The sequence below is a fragment of the Mesoplodon mirus genome (genome assembly GCF_964341445.2).
Source record: "Mesoplodon mirus genome assembly, chromosome: 7".
NCBI lineage: Eukaryota > Metazoa > Chordata > Mammalia > Artiodactyla > Ziphiidae > Mesoplodon > Mesoplodon mirus.
Window position 1 is genome coordinate 110,615,221 of NC_138983.1, and position 17,987 is coordinate 110,633,207.

At 36.9% G+C, this 17,987-nt stretch overlaps 1 protein-coding gene across 5 annotated transcripts; it reads left to right on the forward strand.

Moving 5' to 3' along the window:
• Nucleotides 1–204: 204 nt before the first annotated feature.
• On the forward strand, nt 205–16,596 carry BIRC3 (baculoviral IAP repeat containing 3). 5 transcript variants are annotated; one of them, XM_082626475.1, is made up of 10 exons: nt 205–323; nt 1,096–1,198; nt 4,348–7,485; nt 7,597–7,696; nt 9,365–9,443; nt 10,238–10,286; nt 11,869–12,111; nt 15,255–15,509; nt 15,778–15,819; nt 15,935–16,596. In XM_082626475.1, the coding sequence occupies exons 3-10, from the start codon at nt 6,636–6,638 to the stop codon at nt 16,126–16,128; spliced, it is 1,812 nt and encodes a 603-aa protein (XP_082482601.1). In that variant the 5' UTR covers nt 205–323; nt 1,096–1,198; nt 4,348–6,635; the 3' UTR covers nt 16,129–16,596. The 5 variants fall into 5 exon arrangements, with proteins under 5 accessions (XP_082482601.1, XP_082482603.1, XP_082482600.1 ...); XM_082626477.1 differs by having other exon boundaries at nt 1,096–1,144; XM_082626476.1 differs by lacking the exon at nt 205–323 and adding an exon at nt 358–700.
• The last annotated feature ends 1,391 nt before the right edge of the window (nt 16,597–17,987 follow it).

Genomic DNA, 17,987 nt, shown 5'->3' on the forward strand with positions numbered 1-17,987 from the left:
ACTGATTAAGGGGAAGTGCGTGTGGTTATTACCGCTGGAGTTCCCCTAAGTCTTAAGAGGAAAGCACCAGCGAACAAGCAAACCGCTGGGAGGAGTGCGGGACAAATGGAGCGGGGTGGGGGTGGGGAAGGGGAGGAGCGGGGGGTGGGGGTGGGGAAGGGGAGGAGCGGGGGGTGGGGGGGTGGGGAGACGTTTAAAAGGCAGGGTGAGACTCCAGCCCGCACCGAACAGCGGGCCGACGGCTGTCACCCGCCAAGACTCGGCCGGCACAACCCGACTGCCGCGCACCTGCCGGGGTCGGCAGGCCGTCCGGTAGAGCTGAGGTGAGTGAGCCAGAGTGCGCGTGCGCGCGACTGTTTGTGTCTGTGCGCGTGCCCGTGCGCGCGACCCCTAACGTCTCCGCACTGCGTCCCGCGCGGGCGGGGGTCACGTCTGCCGCTCGCCTAGGGGCGCACGGTAATCAGACGTGCTGCAGGACCCAGAGGTCGGCTCCAGGCCGGCTCTCGAGCCGACCAGGGACGTGAAGAGAGTGGGAGCCCGGGCGGCCCTTCCCGGCGCGGCCGCGCTGGTCCGGCCAGTCCTCGCCGCCGCCCAGACTTGCCCTCCAGCCCGTGGGGCCGCCGGGTCCGGCGCTGCCTCGCCGACACTCACTTTCCGTCCGCCTTCCTGCCGGGTGTGCAGTTCCTGTTTTCCTTTTGCAGTGAGTCAGTGGAATGGGGAAGCTTTGACAGTTGGTTTAACTCGATTGCCAAGAGATATCACCGGGCCTTAGACGGTGCCAGATGAGCTTCAGCACAGAGCCTAAAGCAGAGCTTGGGCATAGTAAGGACTCAGTAAAATCTTTTTTTTAATGGACAGATGGAGGAGTGTTCCCAAGTGGTGGCAGAAAGAGCAGATTTTTGGTGGTTTCCTGGTGATCAGCATGGAAACCCTGTAGTGCTCTTAATCTAGTTAGTAAAGTGCTGGAGGTATTTAACCGATCCTAAACTAACAGTAATATTAACTTTGTTTGCCATTATTTGTTGCTAACATTAGGTGTTTCTAATACCCACTATATTCAACGACTCCCTTAGAAGACTTTACATGTGTTTTCAGGTCTAATTCTCACAGTCCTAAGAAGCACTTGCCCAGGATCACACCCCTGGTATGCGGAGACTGAATGATATTGGAAACTCAAGATGTCTGACTCCAAAGCCTGGTATTAAACCATAACTGAGCAGACTTTGTAGTCATTAATGTAAAATTGATGTCCTTAATACCATGCAAGTGAGGGTGCTGCGGTCCTGGGGGGCTCAGTCAAGTTAGCGAAATTCACTTCTCAGCAAAAAGTCTTAGTGTCTACATTATATGCCAGGCTGAATGGCTGGTGGGAGTGGGAGGGCTGGTACAGAGCTGAAACAGTTCTGCTGTGAAGGAGCTCACAGACTAGGGGGAGGCAGAGAGAAAAGGCACACTTAAACTCCAGTGTCTGAGACATGGATGTGCTAAGTGCCCAAGAGGATAGACACACCCAACATCTCTGGCATCAGGGAGGTTGCCCACTGGAAATGATAGAGTAAGAAGAGATGAGGTTGGGGACTTGAGCCAATCTGAGAAGGAGCCACAAGAAAGGAAAGAGGAATCCCAAGAGAGTGGTATCAGAAGCCAAGGGACTAGAACATTTCTTAGAGGAAGTGGACCCCAGTGTCAGGTGTGAAAAATTCCACTGGTTTGGGGAAAGAAAAGATTGGTGTTACTCATACTGAGAGTGGTTTTCTGCAGACACAGAAAACAAACATGGTTACCAAAGGGAAAGGTGGGGGATGGATAAATTAGGAGGATGGGATTGACATATACACACTACTATATATAAAATAGATAACCAACAAGGACCTACTGTACAGCATAAGAACTATACTCACTATTTTGCAATAACCTATAAGGAAAAAGAATCTGAAAAAGAATAGGTATGTGTATATATATATATATATATATATATATATATATATATACATATATATATCTAAAATTGAATCATTGTGCTGTACACCTGAAGCTAACACAACATTGTAAATCAACTATACTTTAAATAAATAAAAGAAAAATAGAGAGTGGTTTTAAGTGATGCTGGCTAAAGCCAGTTGTATTGGGAGACCTTCACCATAGACAGTTGTTCATTTCATTTGGCTGTGAAGCGAAGGTGAGATACAGGGTAGTTGCTAGAGTGAAAAGTAGAGTTGAAAGAGGGTTTTTTGGTTTTGTTTTCATTTGAAAGCCGAGACAGAATTAAGCATGCTTGTTATATTGAAGGAAAAGACCCAGTAGAGAGAGTTGAAGAAATGAGGAGGATGGGGTTAAGAGCAAGGTTTCTGAGGCCAGTGGGGGAAGATGGGATTCTTTTAAGTGAGGCAGTAAGTGGGTTGTGAGCAAAAAGGGCATGGATTTGAGAATGTGAAAGGATTACTACTCAGTGATGTCTCTTTTCTTTGAGAAATCGAAGGCAAAACAATCTACTGAAAGTGAGATGGGGAGTTGTGGAGGAGAAATTTGAGGAAGGTATTGAAGGTTTAGAAGAGTTGCATAGGCCAGTGGGCTAGGCTTAAGAAGAATTGATGAGAGATAGTGGAGGGCCAGCCAAGGTGGAGTCTGACGTCATTCTGGTCTCTATCTACAAGGTTGTAGATCTTCCCCAGCAGCATTTAGAATTCTAGGTGTTGAAAATGGTTAAGACAGAGTTTGAATGGATCCAGGGTTGGCATCTTGGCATATTTTTGTATATTTATTGTATAACTGTTGCCTAAATGTCCACAGACATGCCTTGTTTCCACATCAAAGCTTCTTTAGGGTAAGATCTGTGTAAGGAGTTTGAAATCTCATCTGCATAGGGACCAGGCAGGTGATATAAATGAACAAAACTAGGGGTGACTTTTTTAAACAAAAGCACACTTTGCTTACATATTTAACATGTAGGAATAGTCTTCCTTTCCACAAAGAAATATGTTACTCTAATTTTTCTTAAAAAATGTCCCTCTTTGTCTACCTTTCATTTTTGTTACTTTTGATAGACACAGGTATTAGAACAATTCCACTTTCTTCATAATTCTACTGTGAGAAAAACAGCAGTGCCAGCTCAGTGACAAAAAGCAACTGACAGTCTCCATATCAGAGTGCCAAAGGGGAGAGCGTGTGCCTTCCCTAAAGGGTGCAGCCGCTGCTCGGCACTAGCTGATTGTTGCCATGCAGGAATATATGCCCGGTGTAGCCAGGTCTTCTGATTTTTCAGGATAACGTTGGGATCTAGAATGTCATGGGAAATCTCTTACTTTTTTTTTTTTTTGGCCCCTCCATGTGTGGCATGTGGGATCTTAGTTCACTGTCCAGGGATTGAACCCGCGCCCCCTGCAGTGGAAGCACGGAGTCTTAACCACTGGACCACCAGGGAAGTCCAGAAATCTCTTACTTTTATTTTATTTATTACTTTTTTTTTTTACAGAAATCCCTTTAAAAATTTATTTTATTTTATTTTATTTTTATTTATTTTTGGCCGCATTGGGTCTTTGTTGCTGCGTGCGGGCTTTCTCTAGTTGCGGTGAGCAGGGACTACTCTTTGTTGCAGTGCGTGGGCTTCTCGTTGCAGTGACTTCTCTTGTTGTGGAGCACGGGCTCTAGGCGCGTGGGCTTCAGTAGTTGTGGCACATGGGCTCAGTAGTTGTGGCTTGCGAGCTCTAGAGAGCAGGCTCAGTAGTTGTGGCGCACAGGCTTAGTTGCTCCACGGCATCTGGGACCTTCCTGGACCAGGGCTCAAACCTGTGTCCCCTGCATTGGCAGGCGGACTCTTAACCACTGAGCCACCAGGGAAGCCCAGAAATCTCCTACTTTTAAAAAATGTTGGTAATTAACTAAAACATTTAAATGTACTGTGGTATTTTTCCAAGAAAAATCTTACTTGGAAAACTGGTGAAATTCAAATAAGGCATATAGATTAATTAACAGCATTGTATCAGTGTTACTTTCCTGGTTTCTATGGTTATACTTGGATATGTAAGTGCAGGATATGTGGGAACTCTTATTTTTATAAGTTTTCTCTATGTATAAATTAATTGCAAAATAAAAGTTAAAAAAATTAGTGAAATGCTGGAGTCCAATTCTGTGCAAGCCAAACATAATACCTCTGTTGACCACCAGTTTGAGCCTTCTGGTTTTCATCTGGGATTTCTTGGCCTCTTTAGTACCTAATACAGCACCTTGTATGTCACAGACATTCAGTAAATACTAGTGCTCTGCTTTGAAAAAAATGTTTAAAAAGAGATCATGGTGTTACATCTATGAATTATTTGACTTTTAAAACTGTCTTTTTTTTTTTAACAGGTTTTACAAAAGAGACGAACTGTTCTACTTCTTCTAAGTTTATTCCAGTTTTTTCTATAAATCAAAACATCTCAAAATGGAGGCCTAAAACTCTTAAAAGGGACTTAGTCTAATCTCCGGGAGGTAGTTTTGTGCATGAATAAACAAAGTAGTTAACAGGAGTTTTTGGTATCCAAAGAATGTTAATTTTTAAAATATGATCTGGTTATAAGAGGTATAACTATAAAGTAATAATAAGTTTGATTCTGAATTTGATTTGTGGATATAAAGAAATGATTGTAGCTGGGACATATTGTTGAACTACTTTTTTCAAAGTTGGCCAGGAAGTTTCCCACTGGCTGCTGTGTAGAATAGAAAAAAGTACCTGTGTTTGGTAAAGATTTAAAAATGAGTGACAGTTATCTGGAACAAAGAGTTAATATTCAACCCTCTGCTAAATTAGAGAAACATGCATATAAAACCTTTGGTATGTTAAAAGATTTCTGCAATGACAAAGAAATGTCAAGAACAAAACTTTTTGATAGGTGCAACAAATTTAGAGCAAGTATGAAAGATAAATATGATGACTGGTAAAGAAATTAACCATTTTTAAGACTGTTGATATTTTGAAAGTCAAAACTTTAGTTTGTTCAAATGGGCTGTTATTTCTGAGAATAATTAGAATGAGAATGATGACTGGATGGTTACATTTTGGTAAATGAACAAACTTATTCCAAAAGAAAATTCACACAGAGACAGTAGTAACACCAAGAATGAAAGGGATACTGAAGTTAGACATAATAATTTACCTCTGAGGGCAATTATCACTGGTATTTAGATATGTTTCTACTCCCACCTGGAAATAAAGCATTGAAGTCTGCAGTCAAAAGCCCCAACATATGTGGGACCCAGGAAGCATGCTTGCAAAACACTTCTAGAAAAAAAAACCATGTTGACTTGTTTATTGGTTATTACTGACATTATTGACACAGAACCTACTTACTAATAGCTACTTATAATTGAGAAATTCTGAACTTTGAGATCTCTGCTGTTCAAAAGAAGTGGATTGTGACAAAATAAATTTATTATTTTTTGTCATGATAAATTCTGGTTCAAGGTATGCTATCTGTGAAATAATTTCTGACCAAAGCCAGATTTTTTTATCCTTTTTTTTTTTTTGATTATTTATCTTAGCTTGCAGACTCAGCACTCTGACTTTTGACTGTTTTTAAAGGTAAATCCATTATCAGGAGATTTGATGTTGGTTCTCAACAGCATGAAGCTGAGTCTAAAAGACCAAGTGAGCAAATATATTCATCTCTGATAATTTATTTGAAATGCAATGTTTAATTTGCTAAGATCTAGTGGTATTGCTATGACTAAGCAATCCGGTACCTGTCTATGGGAAGTAATTATTATTTAATAAATCTTGAAACCAGGTCTTGAGATGTATGAACCAATTCTGTTACTACTTAAGCTCTTTATTTGGAAGAAAATTTTGAATTGTTTTGTTCTCCCTAATAAAATTGTTGTAGGAAGAAAAATTAATTTGAGCAAGATTTTGGATAGACTGTATTTCATTGAATCTAAGATGTCATCATTTGTAAAGCACACCATTATTTTATGTACCTCTAAGAAATAAAAATGCTGTTAATTAAAATGTGACATGCCATTCATTAATTGTAAGATACCTCTCCATAGCAGAGATATTAAAACATGCATCTTAGAATCAGTGAAATATGATAGTCCATTCTTTTCCTCTTTCGAGGTAGGTCTTATGCTTTTTTTTTCTGGCTACAAAATTTCACAATTTAAGAAAAGCAAAATAAACATAGTTTGAATATTTTTGTGTGTATAGAACACTTACACAGCATAGCTTTCCGCCGAAACAAACTAGCTATGTGAGACATTTTATCTTCAGGCTGACTGGATGTCACTGAAGCATACTAGTGGAGAGGGTGACCTACCTGTGGAGATATCTGACACTAAGTGGCATCTTGATGACCTAAAGCACTCTACACTTTTATGAATGGTTTTAATTTTCATCACAAGGTACTGTGTAGTATCATGTTTACATTGTATGCAAGAGTATACAAAGGTGCAGGTACATAACTGGCCCTTAAAATGTATCAATATAAGATTTAGAATCTTGCCATGCTATAACCTTAAATGCATAGAAGAAAAAAGAATGAAAGATTTCCTGTTCTAAGTGTTCAATCTAGTACTAAAATTAATAAAAATCAAAACCCATGCACAAAACTACCTCCCCAGAGAAAGGCTAGTCCCTTTTCCTCCCCATCCATTTCATTATGAACATAGTAGAAAATAGCGTATTCTTGTCAAATTTGATGAAAAGTGCCAACATATTTGAATTGAAGTATGACTTTTCATGTGAGCTGTACCGAATGTCTACCTATTCGGCTTTCCCCGCTGGTGTTCCTGTCTCAGAAAGGAGTCTTGCTCGTGCTGGTTTTTATTATACTGGTGTGAATGACAAGGTCAAATGCTTCTGTTGCGGCCTGATGCTGGATAACTGGAAACAAGGAGATAATCCTATTGAAAAGCATAAAAAGTTGTATCCTAGCTGTAGCTTTGTTCAGAATCTAAATTCAGTTAACATCTCGGGAGCCACTTCTCAGCCTACTTCTTCTTCAGTAACAAATTCCACGTACTCATTACTTCCAAGTTTGGAAAACAGTGGCTATTTCAGTGGCTCTTATTCAAGCTTTCCATCAAATCTTTTAAACTCTGGACCAAATCAAGATTTTTCTGCCTTGAGGATAAGTCCCTACCGTTGTGCAATGAATACCGAAAAAGCCAGATTACTTACTTTCCAGATGTGGCCATTGACTTTTCTGTCACCAACAGATCTGGCAAAAGCAGGCTTTTACTACATAGGACCTGGAGATAGAGTGGCCTGCTTTGCCTGTGGTGGAAAATTGAGCAACTGGGAACCGAAGGATGATGCTATGTCAGAACACCTGAGACATTTCCCCAACTGCCCATTTTTAGGAAATCAGCTTCAAGGCACTTCAAGATACACTGTTTCTAATCTGAGCATGCAGACATATGCAGCCCGCTTTAAAACATTCTGTAACTGGCCCTCTAGTGTTCCAGTTCATCCTGAGCAGCTTGCAAGTGCAGGTTTTTATTATATGGGTAAGAAACTTAATCTGATAATAAAAAACAGATATTCACCATGTGTTATCTCATACATTTTAGTGGTCAAATTATATGTATTCATAAGTTTTGGTCCAAAATTAATTTTAGGTCACAGTGATGATGTGAAATGCTTTTGCTGTGATGGTGGGCTGAGGTGTTGGGAATCTGGAGATGATCCATGGGTGGAACATGCCAAGTGGTTTCCAAGGTAATTGTTTTGAAATTTTTTTTGCAAATATGTGTGATTATTGTGAGAGGAGTTATATGTGTTTACCTTATAATCAACTGTTACTTTATTCTTTGTTTCAAAAATACATTTATGAATAAATTTAGGAGGTATTACTTAGAAAAATAATTACTTAAAAGGTTTCGATGGAAATTTAAGATAAAGCGGAAATAATTTAGGGTTTCTTTGTGTGTGTAATTATATATATATGTATATTAAAATAACATATGCTCATTATAAAACCAAAGTTACACATTGTAGGAAAGTAGGAAAGTACAGAGACAAAAAAAATTTAAATGTCCAGAAATCTCACCACCTAAAGATGACCACAGTCACCATTTTAGTGAACATCTCTCCAGAGACATCTCTTTATGCATATGTACATATATACGTAAATGTATACAATTTTACATGAATTAGATATATTTACTGTTTTGAAACGCTTTTCAGTCAACATGTTTTGAACATATTTCCATTTATTCAACACTCAATAATATTAACTGATTACCTATTATCAGGCACTATTGTAGATGCTTAATATACTCAGTTGAACAAAACCAAGACTCCTGGTCTCATATGCTAAACTTACAGCAGGAGAGGACAGACAATGAATAAAAACTTAATAAATAAGTTATATAGCATGTTGGAAGATAATAAGTGCTATGGATAAAAAGAAAAAAGGGAGCTTGGGTAAGAGAGATCAGAGGCACCAGGCTGGTTACAATATTAAGTAGGGTCATCAGAGTAAATCCAGACCCATCTCATCTGTTTTGATCACTACATAGCATTTTGTTGTCATGTCTTACACTTTTGATTATTCTATACTTGTTTACGCTCTCCCTTTTTTTTTACTAAAATCAGGTAGCCTATAATTTTTCATGGTCAACACTTTTAGTATTTTTAGTGTTGATTACTAAACTTAGTATCCTAACATTTGCATTATATAATTTTTTATATGATACTATGTCTTCATTTATAGCAACTTTGCACTCCCCAAATATTTCAAATTTCAAAAATTATGAAGATTAAAAAGAACACCTTACACAGACATTTTTAAAAAGTGCTGCTAGCTTTCTATTGTGGTAATTTTGTGAATATATAAAAAGAACAGTAAATTTGCTTTGGTAGTGTCATGAATTCATTTTGTACTTAAATTTGACCATGGACATACATTATCTAGAAACTACCAAACTTGTGAATGTCTGACTTCTTAGAAAATGTGTTCAGCTTCCTCATTCTTTCTATGTATATTTTTAGCTTTTAAACATACAAAGCTTATGTATGAACAGTATCATTTATTAGGGAACTTTCTACCTGTCTCCTTGGCTCATGAATGTTCAGAATGTTTTTAGGAATCTTAGAATAGTTGAAGAGAGCAGCAAGGACCTCGGAATGGAGACAGCCTTACTTATCTCAGTAGACTGAGAGCCTCACAACCCTTATCCACATCAGCCTTGGCCGAGTACCAGTTACAGCCTTCCTCTTGCTTACATCATCTTACCTTTGAGTGCAGTATCTCTTATCACTTCCTATATGCCAAATGAATAGTCAAGTGGTTATAATTATGTTTATGTTCACTTGAAATATTTAACAGTCTACAAATGACCAGATTAAAATAACCCCCCAGATTTAATTTCACTTACATTTTAGGTGTGAGTACTTGATACGAATTAAAGGACAAGAGTTCATCAGTCGAGTTCAAGCCAGTTACCCTCATCTACTTGAACAGGTAGGGACAGTTTTTTGGTTTTTTAAATCATTCATTAAATTCATTTTCTGATAAATTATTTTCTGATAATTACAGAGAGTAGTATTTTAGTGAAAAGACAAGTCAATTTAAAAATACATTTTCTTTTTTCAACACCCAGCATGATCTTAGAGAGTGCTATTCTTTGGATAACAGCAGATCCAGAATTAGAAACCTTCTGAAAAATAATATTTAAGTTATGTTTCTGAGTATTTCTCCAAGAAAGTTGCAATAAATTAAATTATTTGAGGAAAAACATTGACTGGATAGTAGCAATTAATAGTTTTACTATATAAATTTTTCTTAAAAGGATTTGAGGAAGATAACTGTATTGCTCTTTCTAATCTTCCCAGAAAAGCAAGTAAGAACTTAGAGAATAGTTTGAGAGTCAAACACTTCCTAGCCACAGTCAATGGAAATAAAGGGTCCAGCTTATCCCAAAGGAGCACCCAGAAAATGGAAGATCTTTGGGGTGATAGGCAAACAGTGATTGTCTTACAGTCACTGAAAAGGTATAGCCCTTTTCCTGCCTTAATGAAAATGGATTTTATTTGTTAATACACACATACACATGCACACACGAAGAAACTCTATTAGTTTATGGCCTACAGAATTGCTGTTGAATGTAAATGAAATTCTGCTTTTGACATAAAAAATTATGTTGCCAGTAAACATGTCAGTTTGCAATAAATTGAATAAATTAGGTCTCTTGATTAATTTTTATTGCAATGAACAAGATAAGATTTACATTTTAATTTATATACATTTTTTTGTAGCTGTTATCTACTTCAGACAATCCAGAAGATGAAAATGCAGAGTCACCAAGTATGTATACTAATAATAATTACTGCATTTAAATGTTAGAACCATTTGATACTGTTAAGATTGAAAGTTGATAATTATAATAATGTACATTTATATTATGATTTATAAGTGAATTTTCAAATACATTATTGGTATTTTTCAAATTTTAGTGCATATCATAATTGCCTGAGGAACTCTAAAAAATATTATAGATTTCTAGTCTCCACTTTAACCCTACTGAATTGAATCATAGTATCTGAAGGTGGGGCTTGAGCATCTATAGTTTTAACAAGCTTCAGACATCCAGCCTAACCCTTGTTCTCAGACCAGTGTGGGAACGGATGCACTATGACATTAGATTGCATACATATTCTTTCTATGAAACGGAGAGAGTAGAAAATAATATTCTCATTTTTCAGTAGGTACTCAGAGGCTCAGAGAGGTTAAGTGACTTGTCCACCACCTTAAACTTGAAAGGTGATAGAGCCAATATTTGAACAAGCTCTTCTCCCTTATCTAGTGTTAAATTCAGTTCAATAAATATTTGTTGTGCTTCTGCTATTCTGGGGAAAGAATAGAAAATAGGATAAACATAACACCTGCTCTCATGAGCTAGTGGTCTAAGGAATACAGGCAAATATACAGAGAGGAGAACAGTATGGAAAGTAAAGTGTGCTCTGAGAGCACATGCGGGACAATTAGCCCAGACTTGGAAGATCAGAAAAGCTTATCAGAGGAAGTATTTGTCTTAGCACAGAATCAAAGGGAAGAATAGTAGTTAACCAAATAACAACGGGAGGAAAAGAATATTCTTGGCAGAGAGAACAGCACATGAAAGACTTAAGTGACAAAAGAGAACAGGCACACTTGAAGAACTGAACAAAATCCTGTACGGCTAGAAGTAGGATTTGCGAACAGGTAAATGAATGAAGCAGGCTAGCTTAAGAGTGGTCAGCCCTGTAGGCAGAATTTGACCCAAGAGCCATCAGTTTGTGGCTTCTGGGATAGAAGGCGAATGAGTAAGTGGCAAGAGATGAGGCTGAAGGGGTAAACAGGGTCCAGATTGCATAAGATGTTGTAAGGCACAGTTGAATGTTATCCTAAAAGCAAAGGAATCGTTGTTGGAATTTAAGAAGGAATGTGACACATTCAGGTTTGTGTTTTTAAAAAGTCATTTTGGTTACAGTGTTGAGAATGAATTAGACAGGAGCAATAGTTTAGGAGGCCTTTGCAGTAATAGATATGAGTGATTACAATTGGCCTCTTCCAAAATTATGTTAAACATATTTGATTTAGAAAGCTCATTTGCTCATTCAACATGGGGAAAAAGGAATCTCAGTGGTGGTGGGGATGATCCCAACATTCTGTTTCTTTCTCCCACTCATATTTATGCCAGATAATGCGTATTTTGAATCTGAATACAATATTCCATATTCCTATTTTAGTGACTGAACATGTATATCATTATTTTAAATTTAAGAAAGGTAATACAGAATAGTACCTACACATTTTCTGGGCCTTATGTTTTTGATATTGTAATAACTCGCAATTTAGAAAATACACAGACTATCCCAATATGTGTTAACTTCTTTATTCCGTATAGTTATTCATTTTGGACCTGGAGAAAACCATTCAGAAGATGCAGTCATGATGAATACGCCTGTTGTTAAAGCTGCTTTGGAAATGGGCTTTAGTAGAAGGCTGGTAAAGCAGACAGTTCAGAGTAAAATCCTAGCAACTGGAGAGAATTACAAAACTGTCAGCGATCTTGTATTAGATTTACTTAATGCAGAAGATGAAATAAGGGAAGAGGAGAAAGAAAGAGCAACTGAGGAAAAAGAATCAGGTACACATATTTACTTACAGTCTCCATTTCCGTAAGGATGTCGCTGTACCTAAGTTATTGAAAATATTGTCAGTCCAATTGGATTTTAAGTTCAATATTCTGCATTTGAATTCTGAAAACTTCCTTCACATTAAAATATATTTGCATTCCTTATTAGTAAATTGAAAATATAAGTACATATATTGAGTGAAAGCATTGTTTCCTGCTTTTTCTTAATTTCTATTTTTATTCTGGGTAATTGACTGTGTATGTAATTATTCATGGCACATTTTTGATCCCAGACTAGTTGCTCACTCCTCTTTGCTATAAATTGGGGTGGGATCAGGGACAATTATTAATTTTAATATTAGCGTAACAGTGTGTCTCAGCCTGTGACTATAAATTAATGTAAAATTATGATCAAGTTTCCTATTTGACCACACAAGAACTGAATTCCCCTTTGAAGTGTCCCTGTGTTATTTAGGGGAGCTCTAAGACACTGTTTCACATTCTCCCAAGACAAGTTATCCATGCCCTTCCATGCTAGCCTTGTCTGCTCCCTGTTGCCTCTACTGTGTTGAGGCTTATCCCCTCCTCTGGATGAGCATGTTCATTCTCATCTGGTTGCTCCACTGCCATCATCACTCTGGCCTAGACAAAGAGAAATGTTGGTCTCTCCTTTGCCACTCCTTCTAAAGCATGGACCAGATCCAAGAGTCCTTTCAACACAGCTGAAAACAGATTACAACTTTTAACAAGCTCTTACTGGAGATTTAGGGATAACAGAAGGGCATTACATCACAGATGGCAGTTGACAGCTATAACTGTATGTGGCCTCTCTTGGTGCCCCTAAGCCCGTCCTCATGAATCTCTTTGCCTAGCTCCTGATTCATCTCTGTGTAGCTCTGACCAGTTTTAACAAATGACTAGGAAAGTCCCAAGCAAAGCTCAGGCCCCCAAATATCCACAAAGACCAGAATGAGAAAGCTTTGCCCCATATCCTTGTCCAAGGCCATCTGGGACCTCTTTCTTCCCAGGATGGTTGACAGTGAGATTGTCCACTCCATTCCCAGAAAAATCTACCCCTCGCCAACCCAGACAAACATATCAGATCCCAGTAATACAGCAACCTCTATTTACCAAAGTGTGAATTATTCAGTTCTACATGTCACCAATACAGCAGCAACATAGCCCAAGTTCATCTTTGCCCAGCCAAATTCTCCTTTTCATTGTGAAGTGAAGATAGGGCTGCATGTCCTTCCTGTAGTCCTCTCAGTCTTACCCCACTGGTCATCAGTGAACAACTGCTCAAGGAAGAGAACACCCATTTCCACAATTGTTTATAGACCCTATGAAGTCTAAAGCCATCCAGCTATAAAATACTTATCTTTCTTCCAAAAAAAACATCAACAGTTTCCAGAGTTGACTCCAAGTCAACAGTATACAATAACTTGCATGGTCAAAAATATCTGTTAGCTTCTCAGCTCACTGTTATATCCATACTACCTAGCACAGTATCTGTATATAGTCTGTGCTCAAGAAATATTTTTTTGAATGACAATGAAAATACTTACGTTTACATTACTGATTACTTTATAGTTTCCCAGAACAGTAGGTGAGTGATTTCTTGACAGATGTGTAAATAAAGAGGCAACTTAGGATTTTTTTTCCAGGATAAAAGAATAATATGCTTCAAAGGTTTATTCAAGTCTTCACCTCTTATAAACCAGAATACAGTCTATGACTTTGAAGTGAGACTACTTTCTGCAGCTACTAGCAATCCAATTTTAGAAATCTTAAGAATTTCAGAGAACTTCTTACATTAGTTTAAGTAAAATGTAATTAGAAAAATTAAAAATTAAAAAATTAATATACTTTAACATCAAGTATAAATTATATTTAAATTTTCTAAAATATCACTACTTCTTAACCATAGATTACTTAACAATATGTTAAGTTCTAATTCTTCCATCCCTCTGGCTGTTATTTCTTTGTTCCTACTGCTGTTTAAATTGATGAGGCCTGATGGTTCATTTGTTCACCAGGTATTTGTGGAACATTGACTTTGTGCCAGACACTGTTCTAGGTCTTGATCCTTTTCTCATTTATTCTCAGAGCTTCAATTCTCTTCAGTATGTATATCTCGAGCCTGGACTTTCTGACTAAGCACTGTTTTTTATTCCTTATTAAACAGTTCTATTTATATGTCCTATTATTTGACAAAGTCAGAGTTTCTAAAATCTAACGATCATCTCCCCTCAAATAATTCTTCTTTAGACAGCCCAACTTCTCTTTTTATTTTATAGAAAAGCTTTATGGATCATGGTAAAACTATATGATAGTTAATTAATAAACTTGGAATCATAAGTCATATTCCAAAGAGATAATAAAATTGCAGAGTTTCAAATATAAAATATTTTACCACTAGATACAAAATCTAGATCTGGAAGAAGAATACAGAGATCCTATAGGACAGGAAGGTATTGACAAGTAGGATTTATTTTTCAAAATGCTGTTAGTGCCTTTCCCCCCTTACTATAAGACATTGAGGTAATAGCAATATCATGTCTAATTTTGGGAAATAATAATTAATTAATAATTTTATCTTAAAATGGAATTTTAAAGAAGTTTTATGGGTGACTGATAATTTAAGAAAAAAATGTTCTATCATTTTAATTCCCTTGATTTTGCCTTTCCCCACTTTGACTAGATTGGATTAAAATTTCAATTTTACTTGGTTCTAAGTTTTATTTGGTTAAAGCATTGGCAGTATTGCAGAATGGTAGAGAGCACAGATTATGAAACCAAATTGCCTCAGTTTGACTTTTGCTAGTTGTGTGTCCGTTAGCAATTTACTTGCCTCACTGTACGTCTATTTTCTTACCTGCTAAATAAGGGTACTAGTACCTACCTCAAAGGGCTGTTGTGAAGATGAAATGAGTTAATACATGGAAAGTGCCTACCACAGTGCTCAGTGTTAGTTCTTATTATAAGTAGAGTTACTGTCAAGCACAGGGCATCAGGTACCCCCAAAGCTAGCAATCAACTTCAGTACCAACTGATTATGAATTATGGTTGTTTTCATTCAGTTATATGTGTATATGTGGAAGGAAGTTTGTGGGCAGAGTTTGAACGTGATTGTGTTTGTGTTCTTTTCTATAAAGATGACCTATCATTAATCCGGAAGAATAGAATGGCACTTTTTCAACATTTGACTTGTACGCTTCCAATCCTGGATAGTCTACTAACTGCCAGAGTGATTAGCGAGCAAGAAAGTGATGTTATTAAACAAAAAACACAGACATCCTTACAAGCAAGAGAACTGATTGATACTATCTTAGTAAAAGGAAATTTTGCAGCCACCATATTCAAAAACTCTCTACAAGAAATTGACCCCATGTTATACCAGCATTTATTTGGTGAGTGCTGGAAAATTACTTTTGGAACTTCCTAGGTCAATTGAAAATATGCTTTTATTAATGATTTGTGATTATTGAAAATAATTCAACCTAATTTATAAACTATTAATTGTACAAAAAGATTGAAGGCTTTCATTGCCTTGACATTATGAAAATTATCTATAGTATTTGGCCAGAGTCTAAACTGTTAGTTTAAAAATATATATTCTGTGACTAAATATTGTTAACCTTATTTGTCATAGTAATGCTTTTGCGTTTTCTCCCTTAGTGCAACAAGACATAAAATACATTCCCACAGAAAATGTTTCAGGTAAAATAGTATTAATAATTTAAAGCAGTAGAAAACATTGTTTTTTATTTTCTTGGCTTTTCATTGGAGGAGAAGCAGCAAGTTGCCTTTTATTAAAATTTTTTTCTCTTCTTAGATTTACCAATGGAAGAACAATTGAGGAGACTACAAGAAGAAAGAACTTGTAAAGTGTGTATGGACAAAGAAGTGTCCATAGTGTTTATTCCTTGCGGTCATCTAGTGGTTTGCAAAGATTGTGCCCCTTCTCTAAGAAAATGCCCTATTTGTAGAGGTACAATCAAGGGTACAGTTCGTACATTTCTTTCATGAAGAAGATCTAAAACTTTGTCTAAACTTTAGAATTAGTGGATTACATATATTGTAATTTTAACTTTGATACTGATTTGGTTTCTTTAAGATTTCTTATTTATTTACAACAATTTTGTTTTATATAAATATTTATCTAAAACATGAACATACGTATTTTATGTAGCATGGGAATGATAGGCTTTTGTTTTTGTGAACAAAAAACAGGGATAGCACTATAAGCGCAATACTAAATGAAAATTTCAGCACTACTGAAAATGTAAGTGAAGGAAAATTTAAGATTTTGAACTGAACTTTCAGAATTTTAAATATTTTGGAGCTGTATTAAGGATCAGGAACATGGGTTCTCTTCCTTTTTCCATCAATGTCCTATACATAGAAGGTCTTGATGTTTGTTGAATGACTTTTTCAGGACATGATGTTTTTGTAAAGAATTCTGTGAGGAACATTTTAATAAAGCATTCAAAATTACTCTTGTTCTTAATACCTTCATTTCTATGATAATCGGATAGTTTACTGACTCCCAGCCTCCTTCCATACCTCCCTAAGACCTCTTGAATATTGAACTACAGTTTAGATCCCTTTCTGTAAGATGCTTCTTAATTTATACTTGTAGAGCACAGGGGTCAACCACACCTGGCTTTAGTCTATGGGATTTTATAGGATGTCTGAGTCAAAATCAAATAATCTTCCCAGTAAATTTCTTTATTCATTTGTCTGTTGATTCATTCAAGGAAGTCTCATGCCTGCCCTACCCATTGGAAAAAGCCCCTAGTTTTATTCTAACCACTTTGGTGTTAATTCTGGGACTTGAAAATACACTGGTTAGCAGTGTTTGGAACAAACAGCTTGTTCTCATAAATCAATTTGTTCTGTACTGCCAGTGCAGAAAAATTTCCTCCTTTGCATTACTTTTTGGTACTCAACATGTTCAATTCATAATTCTATATCCTTTGCTTCCTGTAGAGTTTTTAGGGCTTTAAAACCAGAAGTGACACTATAGTTGGGAATAGTCTGGAGAGACAAGTAAAGGCCAATCATCTAAACCAGTTCTAGATGTCTGCTGGAGTTCTACAGAAAGATTAGGAACCAAGCAAGAGGGGGAGATTCCATCTCTTCATTCTGATGCTGGGAGACTACTTAGGATGCAACTGATTTTGCCTCTTTGTTAGAAAATTCAGTTGGCTAGCCTCATGCTAACCACAGTGTCCTGCTGGGGTGCAAGGCTGAATCCATTGTATTATTGCTTAGGTGATTCGTAACTCAGCTTTAAGATAAGTACTTACATAGTATATACTCTTCTTGCAGCAGTTTTTTTAATCTGGTTCTTAGTTCATACTACACTTAGTATTTGAACTTTGCCATCTCCACTGTGAAACACTTGCTCATTTCTCATTTTGGTAATATATGTATAGCTAACATAACCAACTTATTTATCCATATATTTTGTTATTTGCCTAAGTGTTACATTGAAATTTTGTTTTGGAAAAAAAAAGTCATTATAGATAATAATGATAGCTTCACTTGCTGATGGCATGTCAGGCATTAGGCGTGTTTTTAGGTGCTTGACATGCATTCATTCATTTGATTCTCTCCAACTTCACCCACCATCCAACCTGGCCTTCAGTCCCCAGAATTGGGTAGATAATTTAAACCTCAATATACCATATATAATAAGCGTTATAATTCAGAACTTTGCAGTGGGCTTAATTTCATACTTAGGTTATGCCCCTTATAACTTCCATCCATTCTTTTTATCCATTTCCTTATATTACTTGATACTATTAGCCATTAAATTCCTTTGCAGTCACAGGCAATGTCATTCAAACATCTTTACCTCCTTTTGATGTCTTGCACATCAT